The sequence below is a fragment of the Megalobrama amblycephala genome, linkage group LG7 (assembly GCF_018812025.1).
Source record: "Megalobrama amblycephala isolate DHTTF-2021 linkage group LG7, ASM1881202v1, whole genome shotgun sequence".
NCBI lineage: Eukaryota > Metazoa > Chordata > Actinopteri > Cypriniformes > Xenocyprididae > Megalobrama > Megalobrama amblycephala.
The window spans coordinates 46,563,857-46,585,173 of record NC_063050.1 but is presented as its reverse complement, the minus strand read 5'-3'; the positions used below and the strand labels follow the sequence as shown (position 1 = coordinate 46,585,173).

General features: G+C 35.5%; 1 protein-coding gene across 1 annotated transcript; it reads left to right on the top strand.

Annotated features, from left to right (window-relative positions):
* The first annotated feature begins 1,435 nt into the window (after nucleotides 1–1,435).
* On the top strand, nucleotides 1,436–21,317 carry ern2 (endoplasmic reticulum to nucleus signaling 2). Its single transcript, XM_048197795.1, has 22 exons — nucleotides 1,436–1,791; nucleotides 4,196–4,313; nucleotides 4,495–4,528; nucleotides 5,609–5,681; nucleotides 5,765–5,837; nucleotides 6,160–6,282; nucleotides 8,149–8,253; nucleotides 8,364–8,631; nucleotides 8,968–9,046; nucleotides 9,124–9,277; nucleotides 10,100–10,227; nucleotides 10,775–10,903; nucleotides 12,044–12,263; nucleotides 12,632–12,722; nucleotides 13,160–13,349; nucleotides 14,876–14,975; nucleotides 15,151–15,350; nucleotides 15,529–15,676; nucleotides 18,840–18,967; nucleotides 19,049–19,172; nucleotides 19,302–19,369; nucleotides 19,493–21,317. Exons 1-22 carry the CDS (start codon nucleotides 1,726–1,728, stop codon nucleotides 19,661–19,663), a joined length of 2,790 nt encoding a protein of 929 aa, XP_048053752.1. The 5' UTR covers nucleotides 1,436–1,725; the 3' UTR covers nucleotides 19,664–21,317.

Here is a 21,317-nt window from a genome sequence, read left to right as displayed (position 1 = left end):
TACTTGCACTGGCATATTGTATATGACAATTTAGTTAAAAACTTTGACCTATGGAGGGCAGTAATACACTTATCAGTGTCTCACTTTTTTTCTCTCTTTTTTTTCCAAGAAGGGCATTAGATACAGTTTGAAAGAAGGTGAAGTGAGAAGTTTGGTGAATGAAATGAGGGATTAAATCATCTTGAATAGAACATCAGTAATTATAATAGAGACAAAAGAAAAGAATAATAAGAGCCATAAACTGGCTGGAGAGGTGTGAATGTGTTCAGGGGAGACTGAAACTGAATGGGGCTGTTAGCACCACAAACACAATATCGACAATACCCTTGAATAGATGACAATAAACATCAGTTAACATTTTAGAGTCCTTTCTAAATAAAGTCTCATGACATGGTCTTGAAAAACATGTAATAAAGCTCAGAGTTTTAAACCTATCATCTTCAGATTTGAAATATAACATGGTCAGACATGTGGCTTTAGCTGCAGTGCATTTCTAGATTGCCACAAGGCCAACTTCACTTTCATTTTCATAAATATATTTCATAAAAATAAATTTTTAATAACTTTTCAAAATTTCAAAGCTATTTTAAACTATTTTCTTCTTTGTGACAATAATTAATTATGAGTTTACCATAAACTGCAAAGTGTCTGCTTTCAAATGAGACCTTACTTATGCTTTTAGTGCAAAGGGTTCATGAACTGTATCTGTTTTAGTTTGGGTATGTCATTTTTTGGGATTTTCCAAAAGCGGGGGTGCTGGCTAACAGGTTAAAACACATTTAAGTGTTTTAAATGTTTTACATGTTTTAATTACAGAATTTGTTGGTCATAATAATGGTTTTATATTTTGTATGTTAGCCTACCTTTTTTTTACATCCTTGTTTTAATTAATTGTTTTATAAGTGTTTTACTGTTTAATGTTCATTAAGGTATAAATTATATACAAATTATGTATGTGTCTATACAGAAATCATATATAAATTATTATTATTAATTAATATAGCTCTACGTTGCATTGAATTCAGTTTTACATGTCTACCAGTATCTCTATTATTATTATGCTTTAAACGATAAAATTGAGAAAACAGACTAAACAAAATATGTCATACATGTTCCATGTTCTTAATTCTATACATGGGGTAATAAACATTGTTTGGTCCGATTGCACTAAAATTGCAGAAAATAAAGCGATCAATACTTTTCTTTTGCCCACTTAATAAGCAGAGAGAATATTCTATGTTGAACTTCGAAAGGAAAAGAAAAAGTAGACAGAACAGGCCTGTTGTCATCAATTGTCAGGGCCAAACTGTTATTGTTCCACGTGTTTTAAAATGACATCCAGTTTTCTCGAAACTCCGCCTTTCAGCTGACCGCAGCGAGACGCCATTGGTCAAACGCGCTGTCAATCAAACAAACATGGCCGTGCCTTCTAGTTTTTTTACTGTATGCTGTTTGATTTGAGTGACATCACCAGTTCCGTCCCAACGCGGAAATGTGCAATATTTGTTATTTTATTATAGGATCGGTTGTTTGGCATGTTACAGACTTATGCTGAACCGTCACAGTACTGTAAGTGATTGAGTATGTCGCTGTGAGGTTTTTCCGACACTATGTGATAATGGTGTTTTGCTGCAGGAGTTTGGAGCCCGTTCGACCTTAGTGTAACTTATATTTACTGACACGGACCGAGAACACGCCGCGACTTTAACCAGATTTAGGGAGAGAATGATGGACTGGAGACAGATGCTGCTGCTGCCGTTGTTGCTTGGCTTCGCTGGGATCGTGTCACAGGTAAAAACGGGAAAATGTATCTCATGTTTACCACTTTATGTTGCTGGTCACCATAGGGAATGCACGGGGACAGTGATATGTGTTGATCTATTTTTGGGTACGCAGAGGCGGGGTGCTTTGGGGGGTTCCTGGAAATAATTCAAAATAATAAGCAAATAAATCAGAATCAGAAAGAGCTTATTATTGTTGTTCTTATTGTAATAATAATAAAATAATAATAATAATTATTATTATTATTAATATGAAATGAGTTTCAGTCAGAATCATTTTGGCGAATCGGTTCACTCGGACGGTTCGTTTGAACGAATCTGTTCACAAACCCCATTCACTATTTAGTTATTATTCACTCAAAAGTGTCCTTAGAAGTCTTGCGCTGCTTTTTAATGTTCATTTTGTAGTGATATTGTGTTTTTTATAATTATGTTTTCGATTAGGTACTGTAGGTTGTATCTAAAAGGTTTTCTGAAATAACAATATTTGCTGCCTGTAACTATGGCATTTTTGCGGAAATGTTTTTTTTTTTTTGTAATGGTATTGATAATATTGAAAAGTAAAATTAAATATTAGTAATATCACTATTATTTTTTTCCTGACATTATAACTACCTCACGGTTTACCCTCACAGTCGAGTGATTTACAAACGATTTGTGAATCGTTTCGAGCGGATCATTAAAAATACCGGTAACTTAATCATTCAGTTCAAGAGAAGGATTCATTTCGTGAATCGGACATTGTGTGAGTGATCCAAGCAACAAGTTTGGAAGAAGTTGGAAACACACTATAGTAGGCTTTTTAAGCTCATTTCAGTTTGTGTTCTTACAATAGTGTCGTATTACCCGGATCTGAGCACGAGACCTGCATGGGAGCGCGCTTAATAGGCTTGTACTGGAGAGCTCGCGCAATCCATTATGCATTGTTCCCAGAGCGGGTGCATGTGTGTTATTATAACAAGAGTTGCTATCATGTGTGGGGGAAAAAGAGTGGTCAGGGTTAAGTTAGGTGGTATGATATGATAATTTCTTTTAATCACTTACTGTCCCATGTGTTATCATATTTGTAGGCAGAGCTTCAGGCTTAGTTTGACCTGAGTAAATATCACTGTTCTCATGATGAATCATTCAAAATGTAAAATATTGGTAGCACTTTACTTTACAGTCCTGTTACACATACTATGTACTTATTATAGTAATTGCAATAACTGTGTAATAACTAGGTAGCCTACTAACGCTGAACCTACCCCTAAACCTAACCTTAACCCTAAACTTGTATTTCACAGTACGTTCGGCCTACACTGTAAGTACACGTACTGTAAATAAAGTGCAACCAAAATATTGTATCCCCTTGGCTCAAATACATAATTATTGTATGCATTAATGAAATAACAGCTTTATAACGTCCTCCTAAAAGTAAATTTGATACTTTTTAGACAATATTTATATAATGTTTTTCCAAGTTCTACACAGTCAATGTTATTACCCAAATAACAAAAATATGTTCTGAGAACGTTTTGCTAACTTTCCTGTTAAGTTATGAAGACATTAAATCTGAATTTTCAAATCAACCAGTTTTTGAAATGTTCAAAAAACGTTTTTCTTTGGTTATACAAATCTTAAGGGAACATTCCATTTTAGAATTTTGCAAACATAATGAGAATGTTACTTTTAAATGTTCTCTGAACATTCTGAAGCAAGTAGTACCATTTAAACAAACGTTAGACGAACATCCAACTCAAATGTTTCAGGATAAATCATTCCATGAATCGTATCGTTAATGTTTTTGTGCTAACGTTTTGAGAATATTACTAAGACCAGGTAACTTTGATCAAATGTTCTATAAATGTTACTGGAATAATGTTTGTGAGAGAACGTTAGCTGAGATTGTTGGGGGTCAGATAGATATCATACAGTAATGAAATGGATATGTGAAGGTTCAAAAATGATGTTATTCAGAACCAGGGCAAAAAAAAAAAAAAGAAAAAAGAAAAAGTTAGTGATTTTGACTCTTTCATAGTTGCCCGTCCACACTTTCTCAGCTGTATAATGCCAGGCAGTTTTTTGGTAAATATAGGAGTGGTGTTAACGACTGTGAAGAAGGATATCCTGGTTAATAGTTGTTGTCTGTTAACCGTGTTCTCTAACACAAACACACACAAACCTCTAAAGCTATCAGGACCTCTTATGGACACAATGGTTTTAAATAATGACATTTACTATACCCCCCACCTAAAGCTAACTCTTACAGAAATGTTGACATTGTTAGATTTAAAGTTAAATGATTTTGTTGAACAGCCCTCACTCTCAACACACTCACTCTCAAGAGAACACACATTATGGGTATTTCTGGCTACATATCAGGTAGCATTTAGTTTGAAATAGTCTGATAACTGCAGGTGTTTCTCTTTCAGTGTGAGGGAGGAAGTTCAGTCTCACTCCCGGAGTCTCTGCTCTTTGTTTCTACACTGGATGGAAGTCTGCATGCCATCAGTAAACAGACAGGAGACATCAAATGGACACTGAAGGAAGGTGTGTATATGTGCATTATAAAAAGTGATAACAGAAAGAATGATCGTGTTGTAGCAGTGCTGTTTTGTGGCATCAAGACAAGCTTTTAAAAAGCTTTTCGTTGTTACAAACATGACATATTCAGTGTAATTGAATATCTGTCAAACATCTTCCAATAACCATTTCACCCTCTCTCCCCTAGATCCCATCATACAGGTTCCTACATATTTCCAAGAGTAAGTGTTTAACAGATTCAGAATCAAAATGAACATACACTACCATTCATAAGTTTGGAGTCTGTAAGATTATTTAATATATATCTCTAATGCTCACCAAGGCGGCATTTATTTGATCAAAAATACAGCAAAAACGGTAATATTGTGAGATATTATTGCAATTTAAAATAACTGTTTTCTACTTTAATATATTTTAAGATGTAATTTATTCCTGTGATGCAAAGCTGAATTTTCAGCGCCATTACTCCAGTCTTCAGTGTCACATGATCCTTCAGAAATCATTCTAATATGCTTAATTAAATAAACAGGCGAAAACAGTTGTGCTGCTTAAATTGTTTTGTGGAAACCAACCAACATTTTTTCCAGGATTTTTTTTTCCTTTTAATGAATAGAGAGTTCAAAAGAACAGCATTTATTTAAAATAGAAATCTTTTGTAACATTGTAAATGTCTTTTCTGTCATTTTTGATCAATTTAATGTGTCCATGCTGAATAGAAGAATCAGTTTCTTAAAAAATAACACCTTTCTGACCCCAAACATTTGAACAGTAGTGTATGTGCATGTGATGAAATCAGAACTGACCCTGATTACTTTCTTATTGCTTGTTCCTGATCTTGTGATCGTTTCATTGATCAATATTATTCATAATAATTGTTTTGTTTTTTATCTTTGTCGTCTTTCATCAAATTGTAATAACTTTTCCAATTATATAGCTTAAGTATGGAAGCTTGTTTCCTCCACTGAATAAAAAATAAAAAAGGTATAAATGCGACTTTTTAATCTATCAATTCTGTCTTTTTTCTCAAAATTGCGTGATATAAACTCGCAATTGTGAGACAAAAAGTCGTAATTGTGAGATAAAAAGTCGCAATTAACTTTTTTATTTTTTATTTAGTGGTGGAAACAAGCTTCCATACTTAAGCTGTGCAGGCTATTAGATAATGTTACCATTAGCCAAGTACAGATTTAGGCATTGCTTTAAAATCCTGCATTCAGATCTGACTCCATTCTGGTATGTAATGCTCATTTTCACGATCCAACTTGTAATCTGTATTTTCATTTAATGTTCAACTCTTGTAGGCCAGGCTTTTTACCGGATCCCAATGATGGCAGTCTGTATGTTCTAGGAGGCAAGCGCAAAGAGGGTCTGATGGTGAGTGTCACGGGCAGCGAATGTGCTGCGAATGTGTTTGAGGCAGTTACAGCTCATGTCATTTATATAAATCTTCTCTGCAGAAACTCCCGTTCACTATTCCAGAATTGGTCCAGTCTTCTCCCTGCAGGAGCTCTGATGGAGTGCTCTACACAGGTAACGTCTAACATGTTTGTAATGTTTTATGGTGAAATCAGTGTTTGATATCTGTAGTGAAGAATTCACATGGTCATTTCATATTTTATTTGGAAAAAAAGTGATTTCCAGCTCAACGTGATTTTATAAAAGTCACGAAAAATAATAAAAGCTTAAAAGTCACGGACATACTTTTAGTTTTCCTGAGCGATTTAATAGGCTAGATTAGCTTTCTGAGTGTGTTTGCATAGACATATAACATAAAGGGGTCTGGGAACCATGATGGCATGTTCATAAAATGTGAAACTTGTACTCTCATTTATTGTACTGTGTACATTCGCAGGTAAAAAGCAGGACACTTGGTTTGTGGTTGATCCTCAGACAGGTGAAAAACAGACAAGTCTGAGCACCTCCTCCTCAGACTCCATATGCCCATCTGCTCCTCTGCTGTACATTGGTCGCACAGGTCCGAACACAGACACGTGAACCTTGTCTTATAACTCAGCACACTCATGCCTGTCTATGTGTGTCCCTTTGCACATTAGATTCCTTTATATACACCCTGAGTCATTCTGACATGGCACATATATTTTTAAAGATTTATATATACAGTACAGTCCAAAAGTTTGGAACCACTAAGATTTTTAATGTTTTTAAAAGAAGTTTCGTCTGCTCACCAAGGCTACATTTATTTAATTAAAAATACAGTAAAAAACAGTAATATTGTGAAATATTATTACAATTTAAAATAACTATGTACTATTTAAATATATTTGACAAAGTAATTTATTCCTGTGATGCAAAGCTGTATTTTCAGCATCGTTACTCCAGTCTTCAGTGTCACATGATCCTTCAGAAATCATTCTAATTTGCTGATTTGCTGCTCAAGAAACATTTATGATTATTTTCAATGTTGAAAACAGTTGTGTACTTTTTTTTTCAGGATTCCTTGATGAATAGAAAGTTCAAAAGAACAGCATTTATCTGAAATACAAAGCTTCTGTAGCATTATACACTACCGTTCAAAAGTTTGGGGTCAGTACGAATTTTTATTTTTATTTTTTTGAAAAGAAATTAAAGAAATGAATACTTTTATTCAGCAAGGATGCACTAAATCAATCAAAAGTGGCAGTAAAGACATTTATAATGTTACAAAAGATTAGATTTCAGATAAACACTGTTCTTTTGAACTTTCTATTCATCAAATAATCCTGAAAAAAAATATTGTACACAAATATTTTGTACAATTGTACACATTAAATGTTTCTTGAGCAGCAGATCAGGATCATGTGACACTGAAGACTGGAGTAATGATGCTGAAAATTCAGCTTTGCCATCACAGGAATAAATTACTTTGTGAAATATATTCAAATAGAAAACAGTTATTTTAAATTGTAATAATATTCCACAATATTACTGTTTTTTACTGTATTTTTAATTAAATAAATGTAGCCTTGGTGAGCAGACGAAACTTCTTTTAAAAACATTAAAAATCTTAGTGGTTCCAAACTTTTGGACTGTACTGTATATATAACATGTATGGAAATATTGCAACCAGAACACCCCAGCCACTGCATTGCAACACCCTGGGAACCACCAAGAAACTGTAAAAAATGTGGTTATATTTACAGCTGACATCTTGAAATTGTCACAGATTTAGTTGCAATGTAGCATTAATGTTTTTTGAAAGCAGTCTCTTATGCTCACCAAGGTCACATTTTTTTTAAATCAAAAATACAGCAAAAACAGTAATTTACAGATTTTTTTTTAAGAAATCAATACTTTTAGTCAGCCAGGATGCAATAAATTTATTTAAAAATAAAAATATTAAAATATTAAAAAATAATAGTACAACTGTTTTCAACATTGAGAATGATAAGAAATGTTTCTTGAGCAGCAAATCAGCATATTAGAATAATTTCTGAAGAATCATGTGACACTGAAGACTGGAGTAATGATGCTGAAAATTCAGCTTTGCCATCACAGGAATAAATTACATTTGAAAATACAACCCCAACTTTTTTGGAGTGTGTTGCAGACATCAAAATCAAAATGTTGGTGAGTGAAACCACTGCAAATCTTTTCTTTGTTCTTTTGTCAGTTAAATGAGGAAAAGGTTCAAGAGAATTAACAAATCACAGATTTTTGATTTTATTGCATTTTACAAAAAATCCCAACTTTTCTAAAAATGGGGTTGTATATTAAAATAGAAAATAATTATAGTAATAATATTACTGTTTTTACTGTACTTTGGTGAGCATTAGAGACTTCTTGTCAAAAACATACAAAAATCTCACTGACCCAAACTCACGTGATGCACGTATGTCTGCAGAATATATGATCACCATGTATGACACGAAGAGTCAGGAACTCCGCTGGAATGCCACCTACAACGACTACTCCGCTCCTCTCTATGATGACAAGAAATATGAATACAGTAGGTTCCTCACCACACATGCACAGATTTAACAAGCCACGTGAATGCATATGAGTATATTTGGGGTGTTTTTCGAGTTCTTCATGGTTGCGTGTGTCTGTGTATCACAGAGATGTCGCACTTTGCATCGAGTGGGGATGGTCTGGTGGTTACAGTGGATCGGGACTCTGGTGAGGTCTTGTGGATGCAGAAGTTTGATTCTCCAGTGGCAGGGTTCTACTTATGGAGTCAGGACAGTCTGCGGCGAGCTCCTCACATGACAGTTGCAACAGAAACCCTGCGTTACCTGACCTTCACTGCCGAAAACACACAGTCCCACACCATGAAGTGGGCCTATCAGTTCACAAAGGAGAGCCACAGCACTAAGACTCAGCTAGTGTAAGACAATCTTATAATAGTTTTTTAAATCCCATTTATTTAAAGGGAAAGGTCACCCAAACATAAAACACTTCTGAAACCTAAAATGACAAATGGAACACTCTACAGTCTTGTGAGTCCATTGTAAGTCCACAAGACCACAAGTGCACATAAAGTGTGTAATTTGGGACAGGGCCTGGGAAGAGAGCAACAATGCAAAATATGTGAATGGTTTTTGAACATTCAAGCATGAAAACCTATTCTAGTTGGCCCCATAAACAAAATCAAGACTTTGGAACAGGGCATAATAGGTCCCCTTTAATATAATTATGTAATTGTGTGTGCTTTTTTTGGTAGTCCTACTCTCTATGTTGGCAAGACGGACTCTCATCTGTATGCTTCTACCTCCCTTGTGCATCAAGGTGTTGCAATAGTGGTAAGTTCAGCTATCCATTTTTTCAAAACCGATAGTAAATCTTCCTTCTGATTAACCTTATTCTGTTCCCATGGCAGCCAAAAGGTCTCACTCTTGCGCGCATTGAGGGGCCAATGACAGCTGGCGTCACAATGGGTAATGGGCGGCCCGAGTGTGAGATCACGCCCAGCACTGATGTGAAATATCCACCAGGAAGCAGCACCTCCCTGCAGAATCAGTGGCTGCTGATTGGTACGGCCAACTCGCACACTTGAACACACAATGTGTTTAGTTTTATATATGCATAGACACATTTTGCTCACTTACATACTAAAATGTGTGTACTTCAAGATACATGCATGTGCAATGCTGTAACACCCACAGGTTAAATTCTAGTTCAGTAGTTTCAGGACTGCGGTTAATATTCTTACCTCTGAACCTACTTAAACCTCTTTTAAAACCATCGGGCTGGGCTGATTATAATGTGAAGAGATACACGACAAAAATCATCTTCCCTAAAACAGTTGTCCTAAAACAGCAGCGTATCTCTGTAAATGGTTTATAGTGTTCAATTTATTAATTCAAAAACATATTATATTATACATTTTGATTTAAAAAAAAAAACATTATTATTATGTTGTATTATATTATATGTTTAAAAATGTAGTTAACAAAATAAAATAAAATAGTTAAAGAAAGAGCATTTCTTAATGTTCATTCAACCAATATCAGTATTTTTTATTACATTTATTCATATGTTGCTTGGTCTGTACGTGTGTGTGTGTGTGTGTGTGGTATATCCTACGTTATGGGGACAAAATGTCCCCCGAAAAATGGCAATACCCGAAATCCTCGACCTTGTGGAGATATTTTTTGGTCCCCATGAGGAAAACAGCTAATTATAGTAAATTATGTTTTCTGAAAAAGTAAAAATGCAGAAAGTTTTCTGTGCTGGGTAGGTTTAGGGTTAGGGGAAAGAATATACAGTTTGTATAGTATAAAAATCATTATGTCTATGGAATGTCACCATAAAACATGAAAACCTAAACATAAAACGTGTGTGTGTGTGTGTAGGTCACCATGAAGTCCCTCCTGTGGCTCACACCACCATGTTGAGAGATTTCCCAGAGAACCTGCAGCGCTCTGGTGATGTCATCCCACCTCGAGGTTCTGGTTCTTCTTTCCGCTCTGCCTCTCACCCAGTGAGTCCAATGCATAGTTCCACACACACTCTTAAAGGGATAGTTCACTTCAAAATAAAAATAAAATATGACGAGTCATTTATTCACCCTTGTGTTGTTTGGAACATGAAGAACTATGTTAGTGTGTGCGTTATGTTTCACATACACATACAAACACATACAATGATATGTTCACAATGCTGTTTTCCAGAAAACATTCAAAAAGGACAAATTAAAAGTACCATAAAAGTAATCTATGCAACTTTATTCCAAGTCTTCTGAAGATTTGGAGAAAAAAGACTGAATTTTAAGTTATTATTTCACAGAAAATCTTACATAGTTCTGACACCTTTATATTGTGATTGATTGTTTATAATGGCTATATCCATGCAGCAAACTATGCTGAGAATAATACTGTATATTCTTAAATGAAATTGTGAAATAAATTGAGATTCAGATGATAGTGTCTATAGCAACTACATAAGCGGTTGTAAGCCGTTGAAAATCTCATGCATGATGAAATTGCAAGCATTCTGAACAGCCAAGCACAAACTTTTTTTGTTTACAGTTGCCACCGGTAACAAAGCCCAGCTCTTCCCCCGTGTTGCCAGACTCCTTGACCTCTGACCCCATGACCGTGCTGGTGGTGACACTGCTGCTGGGAGCATGGATTGCCTTCCTGCTAACACACAAAAGGGTGAGTAATAGATTTAGAGAGTGTATTTTGAATTAATTGGTATCAGTGTCAGTGATATAAATATATATACAGTACAGTCCAAAAGTTTGGAACCACTAAGATTTTTAATGTTTTTAAAAGAAGTTTCGTCTGCTCACCAAGGCTACATTTATTTAATTAAAAATACAGTAAAAAACAGTAATACTGTGAAATATTATTACAATTTAAAATAACTGTTTTCTATTTGAATATATTTCACAAAGTAATTTATTCCTGTGATGGCAAAGCTGAATTTTCAGCATCATTACTCCAGTCTTCAGTGTCACATGATCCTTCAGAAATCATTCTAATATGCTGATCTGCTGCTCAAGAAACATTTAATGTGTACAATTGTACAAAATATTTGTGTACAATATTTTTTTTCAGGATTATTTGATGAATAGAAAGTTCAAAAGAACAGTGTTTATCTGAAATCTAATCTTTTGTAACATTATAAATGTCTTTACTGCCACTTTTGATTGATTTAATGCATCCTTGCTGAATAAAAATATTCATTTCTTTAATTTCTTTTCAAAAAAATAAAAATAAAAATTCTTACTGACCCCAAACTTTGAACGGTAGTGTATAATGCTACAGAAGCTTTGTATTTCAGATAAATGCTGTTCTTTTGAACTTTCTATTCATCAAGGAATCCTGAAAAAAAAAGTACACAACTGTTTTCAACATTGAAAATAATCATAAATGTTTATTGAGCAGCAGATCAGCATATTAGAATGATTTCTGAAGGATCATGTGACACTGAAGACTGGAGTAACGATGCTGAAAATTCAGCTTTGCATCACAGGAATAAATTACTTTGTCAAATATATTTAAATAGTACACAGTTATTTTAAATTGTAATAATATTTCACAATATTACTGTTTTTTACTGTATTTTTAATTAAATAAATGTAGCCTTGGTGAGCAGACAAAACTTCTTTTAAAAACATTAAAAATCTTAGTGGTTCCAAACTTTTGGACTGTACTGTATAATAGACCTATATATTGATAATATATATATATATATATATATATATATATATATATATATATGTATTATTAGCAATTAGACTTAAAAAAAAAATAAACATAAAAACTGTTTGTTGTTCTCTTTTTGATCAGCCTGTCAAAATATCCCAGAGAACCGAAGAGCCAGTGGACTCCAACCTTCTGCCCGGGCTGGCCAATCAGAGCACTCCCACAGAACCAAACACTCCACACTCAACATCATCCTACAGCAACAACAGCAATTCAGAGAAGACTAGTTCTGTTGCATCCAATCAAACAAAGCCATTCTCAAGCAAAGACTCCGCCCCAATAACGACAGCCAGCCAATCACAGAGTACGGAATCTATTCTACTGAGCCTCATTAATGAAACAAATTTCTGTGTAAATACAATTAAATCCCAGCTGTAAAGCTATTCTTAACTAAATTGTTGCTGATTATAGGAATGATTTTTTTAAAGAAGGATTTTATAAATAATTTACACAAAACAATTGTTCTGCTTGTATTCATGAGTGAGGCCTATTGTTTTTTTCTATTTATCTACATAAGCAGTTTATTTAATTTACAAACCTATATGTTATTCACTATAATGCTAATTTTAGGTAATTGTGTTTTTTAATTATGTTTAAAAAATGTCAGGTTTATCATTTCTTAGTTCTTTCCCCATTGCATAGCATTATAATTTGTTTGTTCATATTCTTCAGATGAACATCCTGACGTTGTGGAAGTTGGTAAAATCACTTTCAGTCCGGCTGAGGTGTTGGGCCATGGGACGGCGGGAACCTTTGTGTTCCGGTGGGTTTTCATGGATTGTGATACTAGTTTGCTTATGCTGTGTTGTGAAGTTAAAGTGTAACTTTGCCAATTTTCAACTCACTTTGTATTGTTGCAATGTCAGCAGTATATGTAAATTAACAGTGTTTCCTCGTTCTCCATGTTTCACATTTATTTGTTTAAAAAAGTCTGCCGGTGTTTTGCCGTATTCTGACCCCCGCCAGATTATTACCCCCCTGAGTGTAGGTAAATTTCGGGTTAGGTGTGGGGGTGGGGTTAGGATTAGGCAACCAGGTAGCACCTTCAATGAGGGGGGTAATGATTTTGCCAGGCAGTTAAAATTAAGTGGTGAAGTACCCCTTTAAATTTTTGTAATCTATGAGTATTTTGTTTTTTTGTTTACTGGTTTGGTTGGTTGGTTGTTCTTTACCCTTAATTCACTGGTGTTGTGCACACAGGGGTCATTTTGACGGTCGGCGTGTGGCGGTGAAGCGTATCCTTCCAGAGTGTGTAGAGTTTGCAGAGCGAGAGGTTCAGCTCCTCCGTGAATCAGACGAGCATCCCAACGTCATCCGTTACTTCTGCACAGAGCGGGACAGACAGTTCACTTACATTGCCATAGAGCTGTGTGCCGCCACACTCCAGCAGGTGTGTTTCAATGAGTGTGTGTGTGTTCATAGAATAATGGATTTCACAGTTTTCACTTTTCACAGTTTTTTTTTTTTTATATATATATATTTCTATTTTGCTTTATTTCAATTTTAATAATTTTAGTGCTTCTACTTATTTTATTCCAGTTAGTGTGCAAGGCAACATTTTTAATTAAAGTTTTTCGTCTAATATTTGTATTTTATTTTATTTTAATAAACAATTGCTTTAATAGTCTGTTAACAATAGCCTAAATAACAAAAACTTGCAGCAAATAGTAAATAAAATTAAACTAGTAAAATTTGTGCTTAAAATGATCTGCATATGGAAAAATTGCACTTATATTAAAGACTTCAGATATATAAAGACTGTCTATCAAAGGCTGTATCCGAAAACTTAGGCAGCTGACTTGTTGCCTCGTTGCCTTATCAGGCAATGACTTTGTAGGCAGCGTTTGCACATGAAAGTATCTCACAAAATAAATTTCAGACAGACTTCTGAGGCAGCGTAACGGTTTAATGATCTACAGCAGAGCTTTGGTGAGAACTAAACAAATATTTAATTAGTACAACAGTAATTTCTTGCTAGAAATGACATCAAAAGTGGAAAACATGGTCGAAACGATTAAAAAACAGTCAAAAATGTACACACAAACTGACCACCAACTGCAACTTTCAGACGCCATCTTTATTTTTTAGCTCAGCTGTCACAGAATAGAAAGCATAGGATTGTGGGATATCAAAGGCAGCGAAGGAAACATCTACGCTGCCTTCAAAAATCGATCAGATGAAGGTATCTCAGGAGACAGGAAGTGAAGCTAACATTGGATTTGGACATGCCTTGATGCCTTCCTACCTTGAAATGCATGCTTCAAAGGCAGCCGCATTAGTATGAATGGCATAAAAGGCAATGCACAATATGGCGGAATAAGTCCAAATTTCTAAATAAATCAACCAATTGCCAATTAGTAAAGTCATTGCATCACTGGTGCTGCCTTTAGTTCTGAGATGCACGCTTAGGACTGCACGTGAGCATTGGCTGGTCCAGCCTGATTTCATTGGTGATTTCAAATATTAAATTCAATCATAAGCTTGGTGAACAGATTTGGAGAATTTAAATTTGAGAAGTTTCCCCATTCAAAGAGATAAGAGCTGTACTTGAATGACTGAAATAGCTGCCCAAGAGGCATTTCAAAGATGGCCGCCAAGTGAAATGACTTGCCTTAAAGGGACCTCAAGAAACATTCTCTGACAAAGATACAAAATGCTTCATTTAAAAAAAAAAATGTTTAAGGATTTCAATATTTCTTCTAAAAAAACCCAGTGAAAATAGTGATAGAGGAAAAAATAAGATTTTCGCCACTACTAACACAACAGTATACTGTATTCTCTATTTTCTAACTGTATAATTAATCACAGTTTCAGTATTCAATTTCATCTGTATAATCAGCAGTATGTTCAGCTGTTTAATCTCAACTGATCTGTTTCCATGCACTCTGATTCGGGTTTTTCTGTTTTTGTATGTAGTATGTGGAGGACCCAAGCTGTCCTTACTCAAGCCTGAACCCGGTGTCCCTGCTGGACCAGACAATGTGTGGCCTCAGTCACCTTCACTCCCTCAACATAGGTGAGTCACTGTTGTCATAGCAACGATTCCTTCCTGTAACTACATAAAAATGCATCATAGTTGCACATGGTGGTATTGCATTGCACTGACGTTTATTATTAAACGAGTAACTGGATGATGACGGCATATGTGCAACCCACTGTCATTTATAATTACGTGACCCTCTCGTACTCAGTTCACAGGGATTTAAAGCCACGGAATATTTTGCTCTCACTCCCGGGGGCACTGGGTCGAGTCCGGGCAGTGATCTCAGATTTCGGCTTGTGTAAGAAGCTTCCAGATGGTCGCCATAGTTTCAGCCTACGCTCTGGGATACCAGGAACCGAAGGCTGGATTGCCCCTGAATTACTCATAAATGCACCGAAAGGGAACCCTGTACGATTGCCAGTACACATGCATACAAACACACACGTCAGTTTAGTTGAGTTTGAAAAACAGATACTGTGGTGTACCGAATTTTAAAAACTAAGTCAGATTCAAAATAAGATATATTCATATATTACATTGTAATTGGTTGCATTGTTTTTTATTCCCCTTTATTTTTTCTCTTTAGACGAGTGCAGTGGATATATTTTCTGCAGGATGTGTGTTTTACTATGTGACGTCCAAAGGACAGCATCCATTTGGTGACACTCTGCGGCGTCAAGCTAATATCCTCTCTGGAGTCTATAACCTCGACCACTTTATGGAGGATATACATGGTTTGTGTGCATGCTTTAATGTGCTTGTATATGCATGTGTGCTCTTTGTTTCAGAAGTGTTTCCAGCTTTGTTTAGAAACTCTTATCACTGCTAAATGTTACACAAAAAGTCCCATCAGTAGAAATGACTTGTTTGTATGTTTTTTCTTCTAACAATTGGCTTTGAAAAATTTGATTATACATCTGAACAACTGGCCAATTATTTGACTGTTTTAAAATTATTGGCATCAACTAACAACTGTGTTGTTTGGCTGACTAACAAGTGGCTTTTAAAGGGGACCTATTATGCCCTTTTTCAAAGTCTTGATTTTGTTTTTTGGGGTCTACTAGAATAGGTTTTCATGCTTGATTTTTCAAAAGACAACAACTTATTTTTACATATTTTACACTGTTGCAGCACTTCTCTTAGCAGTCTGTCAGTAACACTCAATGTGCATACAAGTGCTGGTCATATAATTAGAATATCATCAAAAAGTTGATTTATTTCACTAATTCCATTCAAAAAGTGAAACTTGTATATTATATTCATTCATTACACACAGACGGATATATTTCAAATGTTTATTTCTTTTAATTTTGATGATTATAACTGACAACTAAGGAAAATCCCAAATTCAGTATCTCAGAAAATTAGAATATTACTTAAGACAAATACAAAGAAAGGATTATAGAAATCTTGGCCAACTGGAAAGTATGAACATGAAAAGTATGAGCATGTACAGCACTCAATAATTAGTTGGGGCTCCTTTTGCCTGAATTACTGCAGCAAAGCGGCGTGGCATGGACTCGATCAGTCTGTGGCACTGCTCAGGTGTTATGAGAGCCCAGGTTGCTCTGATAGTGGCCTTCAGCTCTTCTGCATTGTTGGGTCTGGCATTTTGCATCTTCCTCTTCACAATACCCCATAGATTTTCTATGGAGTTAAGGTCTTGCGAGTTTGCTGGCCAATTAAGAACAGGGATACCATGGTCCTTAAACCAGGTACTGGTAGCTTTGGCACTGTGTGCAGGTGCCAAGTCCTGTTGGAAAATGAAATCTGCATCTCCATAAAGTTGGTCAGCAGCAGGAAGCATGAAGTGCTCGAAAACTTCCTGGTATATGGCTGCGTTGACCTTGGACCTCAGAAAACACAGTGGACCAACACCAGCAGATGACATGGCACCCCAAACCATCACTGACTGTTGAAACTTTACACTGGACCTCAAGCAACGTGGATTGTGTGCCTCTCCTCTCTTCCTCCAGACTCTGGGACCCTGATTTCCAAAGGAAATGCAAAATTTTCTTTCATCAGAGAACATAACTTTGGACCACTCAGCAGCAGTCCAGTCCTTTTTGTCTTCAGCCCAGGCGAGATGCTTCTGACGCTGTCTGTTGTTCAAGAGTGGCTTGACACAAGGAATGCGACAGCTGAAACCCATGTCTTGCATACGTCTGTGCGTAGTGGTTCTTGAAGCACTGACTCCAGCTGCAGTCCACTCTTTGTGAATCTCCCCCACATTTTTCAATGGGTTTTGTTTCACAATCCTCTCCAGGGTGCGGTTATCCCTATTGCTTGTACACATATTGTATTCTACAACATCTTTTCCTTCCCTTCGCCTCTCTATTAATGTGCTTGCCCTCCTTGTGCAAGGTGTCAATGGTCGTCTTTTGGACAACTGTCAAGTCAGCAGTCTTTCCCATGATTGTGTAGCCTACAGAACTAGACTGAGAGACCATTTAAAGGCCTTTTTTTAGGTGTTTCGAGTTAATTAGCTGATTAGAGTGTGCCACCAGGTGTCTTCAATATTGAACCTTTTCACAATATTCTAATTTTCTGAGATACTGAATATGGGATTTTCCTTAGTTGTCAGTTATAATCATCAAAGTTAAAAGAAATGAACATTTGAAATATATCAGTCTGTGTGTAATGAATGAATATAATATACAAGTTTCACTTTTTGAATGGAATTAGTGAAATAAATAAACTTTTTGATGATATTCTAATTATATGACCAGCACCTGTACTATCCATCCTAAATAGTATGTGATATTAGTAATTTTCAATACTATTCAGGGCAGGTAGGGTGGATAGTATGCACATTAGGATACAGGGTCAGTTTAGTTCCAGTCTCTTTGAACCCCCTCCTTCCAAAAAGCATAGTGTTCTCTGATTGGTCAGCTGGACCAGTGTGTTATGATTGGTCAACCACTTTGAGCTTGTTTTGGAAATATCATGCCTTTACCACAACTGTGAGTTTCAACACACTACTAACGCAACTCAACCAGGTCTCACCCTGTTATCTGTGTTTAACTTGGGAGGGAATTATTTAAATGTGGATTATTGTGATGTGTTTGTTCCTGGAAGATAACTCAAGAAACTACAATTGAGGCATTTCAAGGAGTTCAGAAACAGTGTGCACTGATACAGAGAATAACTCCCTTTGAAGTGGACTTTGTGCTTTGTAACTTTGCAGGCCTTTTTCATGCTTAAACAGCAACATTACACACTAATGAATGTTGAAAATGTAAAAAAAGCAAAGTAGGACCCCTTCAATAAATCAATTCTAAAATCAGCCTTGGGTAGCACTTTATTTTACAGTCCTGTTTCGCATGTACATACTATATACTTATTGTAGTAATTGCAATAACTGGGTAGTAACTAGGTATTACCCCTGAACCTAATCTTAACCCATGTAGTTACCTTATGTTTTTCAGTACTTTCTTGTTAAGTACACTGTAAGTACATTGAAAGTGCACATACTGTAAAATAAAGTGCAACCCAGCCTTGTCAATGAATACAAATTTTGTGTTTTCAAAATATTATTGATCAATTTTAGGTATTTATTAGGTAAAAAAAAATGTTTAATTTATTTGTGTGCATTCTGTCATCATTACTCAAGTTGTTCCAAACCTGTATGAGTTTCTTTCTTTTAATAAGAAGATATTTTAAAAAATGTTGGTAGCCATTGACTTCCATAGTAGGAAAAAACATACTATGGAAGTCAATGACTACCTTCAACTCTCTGGTTACCATCATTCTTCAAAACATCTTCTTTTGTGTTTAACAGAAGAAAGAAATTCATACAGGTTTGGAACAACATGTGGGTGAGTAAATGATGACAGAATTTTTATTTTTGGGTGAACTATCCCTTTAATGGTTTAATGGCTATTTTGGTGTTTGTAGAGGACGTGATTGGCAGAGATCTGATTGAGCAGATGATCAGTGCAGAGCCAGAGTCCCGTCCTTCAGCAGCGTCTATCCTCAAACATCCCTTCTTCTGGAGTCCAGAGAAACAACTGCAGTTCTTTCAGGTGTGTGTTTGTGTGTGTGTTCAGTGAAGCATGTTAAATTGAAGTGTATAGTGAGAAAGTAAATTCATTCTTTGGCTATAGGATGTCAGTGACAGAATAGAGAAGGAGCCGGCAGACAGCGCTATAGTGGCCCGTCTGGAGAACTCAGGCAGGTTTGTCGTAAGAACCAACTGGAGGATGCACATATCAGCACCACTGCAGGCTGGTAAGAAATTTATAGAAATATTGAATAAAATGTGTAATTTTTGATGTATATGAAAAGAACAATTTTCAATTCATGTTTATTCTTGTCTATAAATTTGCATGTCTAATATAAACCTTTTCCATCTGGCAGATCTTAGAAAATTTCGTACATATAAAGGAAACTCTGTGAGAGACCTACTTAGAGCAATGAGAAATAAAGTAAGTGTTTAGAACTTAAATGTGTTTCTACTGCATACAACAGTCAGTAATCACGAAAAACAATTCACATTGCTCTAATATAATATAATATATCCTAACCTCTCTTCTAATGTTTTTCAACAGAAACATCATTACCATGAACTCCCATCAGAGGTTCAGATAGCTCTCGGTGAAGTCCCTGATGGCTTTGTGGCATATTTTACCTCCCGTTTCCCCCGGTTACTGCTTCACACACATTCAGCGCTTAGCATCTGTGCCCCTGAGAGACTGTTTCACCCATACTACCACCACTAAACATCCACAGAGACATGCTTGTTTGTTCCTACACTGGACTGGAGAGGAAAAGTAGGGTGCTTGAGGAAACAGAGACTTTGAAGACTAGACTAAACACTACCGATCTATAATTCTGGACGTCAGAACTGCGAGCACATTTTGTTTTGGGGTACTACTGACAATTTTCTCCAAAACATCTCCACTGGACTTGCTGATTTGAATGCCTATGCTTTTATAGAGGCAGGTTTTATAGGTCAGATTAAGTTACTGAGTTTATTAATGGGCTTTTACAAAGCTGCCATTGTTTGCTGCTGGTTTTGCTGACAGAACCAAATAGCAAAGAAATAAAAAGGCCATATTTTCTGATGAGTTGACATCAGCCAATAGATTGGCATATGTTCCACCATTTCTGTCAGTTTGTTTTATTTTACTTCTGGCTTTTAACACGCAAGATTACGTGAATCTCCAGCCGACTACTTATATTCTTGATAGGTAGAATTCTACGTGGTAAAAGTATTTTTATATTAAGGACATGGTTTCTTAAAGGGATATCTCACTGCAAAAATTAAAATTCTGTAATCATATATTCACCCTTGTGTCGTTCTCGAGTCATACGAATGACTTTCTTCCATGAAACACAAAAGGAGAAAGTTTTGTGCCATTTTTCCATTCAATAACAATGAATGGATGCTTCAAAAGGGTGAAAAATACTCTAAAAATATCATAAATGTAGTCTATCTTGTGCAGTATATTCTAAGTGTTCTGAAGCCAAAACAGAGAGTCTGTTTTCATTTTTTGGTGAACTATTCCTTTAGTCCGGTTACATGCTAAAAGAATGATAAAAGCCAGCACAACATCTATTGATATTAGCAAATATATGAAGATCTTTGATAATTTGTGAACTAAAAACAAGAAATATCTTTTTTTTTCCTGTGTCATATTGTACACCAAGTGTACTGTACATGTATTTGTGTGATTCAGATAAATTTGGACATTTTTTTTCCCCCTTTGTGTTTTTAATTGCAGTTTCATGCTACATGTACGGATCTTCTACAGTCTACCACACATTGCAGTTTCAACCTCATCTCTCTGTTACAGCTTTAAAACACAAATATGGTGTTTTCTTGAAGTATTTTTACAGCCTGCTGTACACTAGTTTTATACTACTAGTTTAAAAAAAAAACATTTATTTTTATAAATTAAGTGTTATGAAGATTTTTGCCACTGGAAATATTCACCAAATGTGGAAATACTAGTGCCTTTGTTTTTCTACCAAATGTTGAGTAAATTTATATTATGTTCTGCCAAAAAAAAATCTGTAATGCAACTCTTTGTTAAAGTGCCACACATACAAAAACTGTTATACTTGATTCAGATTAATGTTGTTGCAAACAGGTTTGTTACAGATTTTCATTGCACAAATACTGACTGTATCAGGTGATATTCACACACTGTGATGATTACAAGGTACTTAATTAAAAATATCATTATATTACCATGGTGCATGTACAAAAACATGGTAGTACCATGCCACTTTACTATAGCATCTACAACAGACTATTGGCCAACTTCATGGAACTACATGAAAAATGTTCCAGTTAAACATGTTTTACACTGACTTGGTGCCCTTTTTGTTTAGTGCGCAAATAAATAAACTGTACTTTTAAGCATTTTA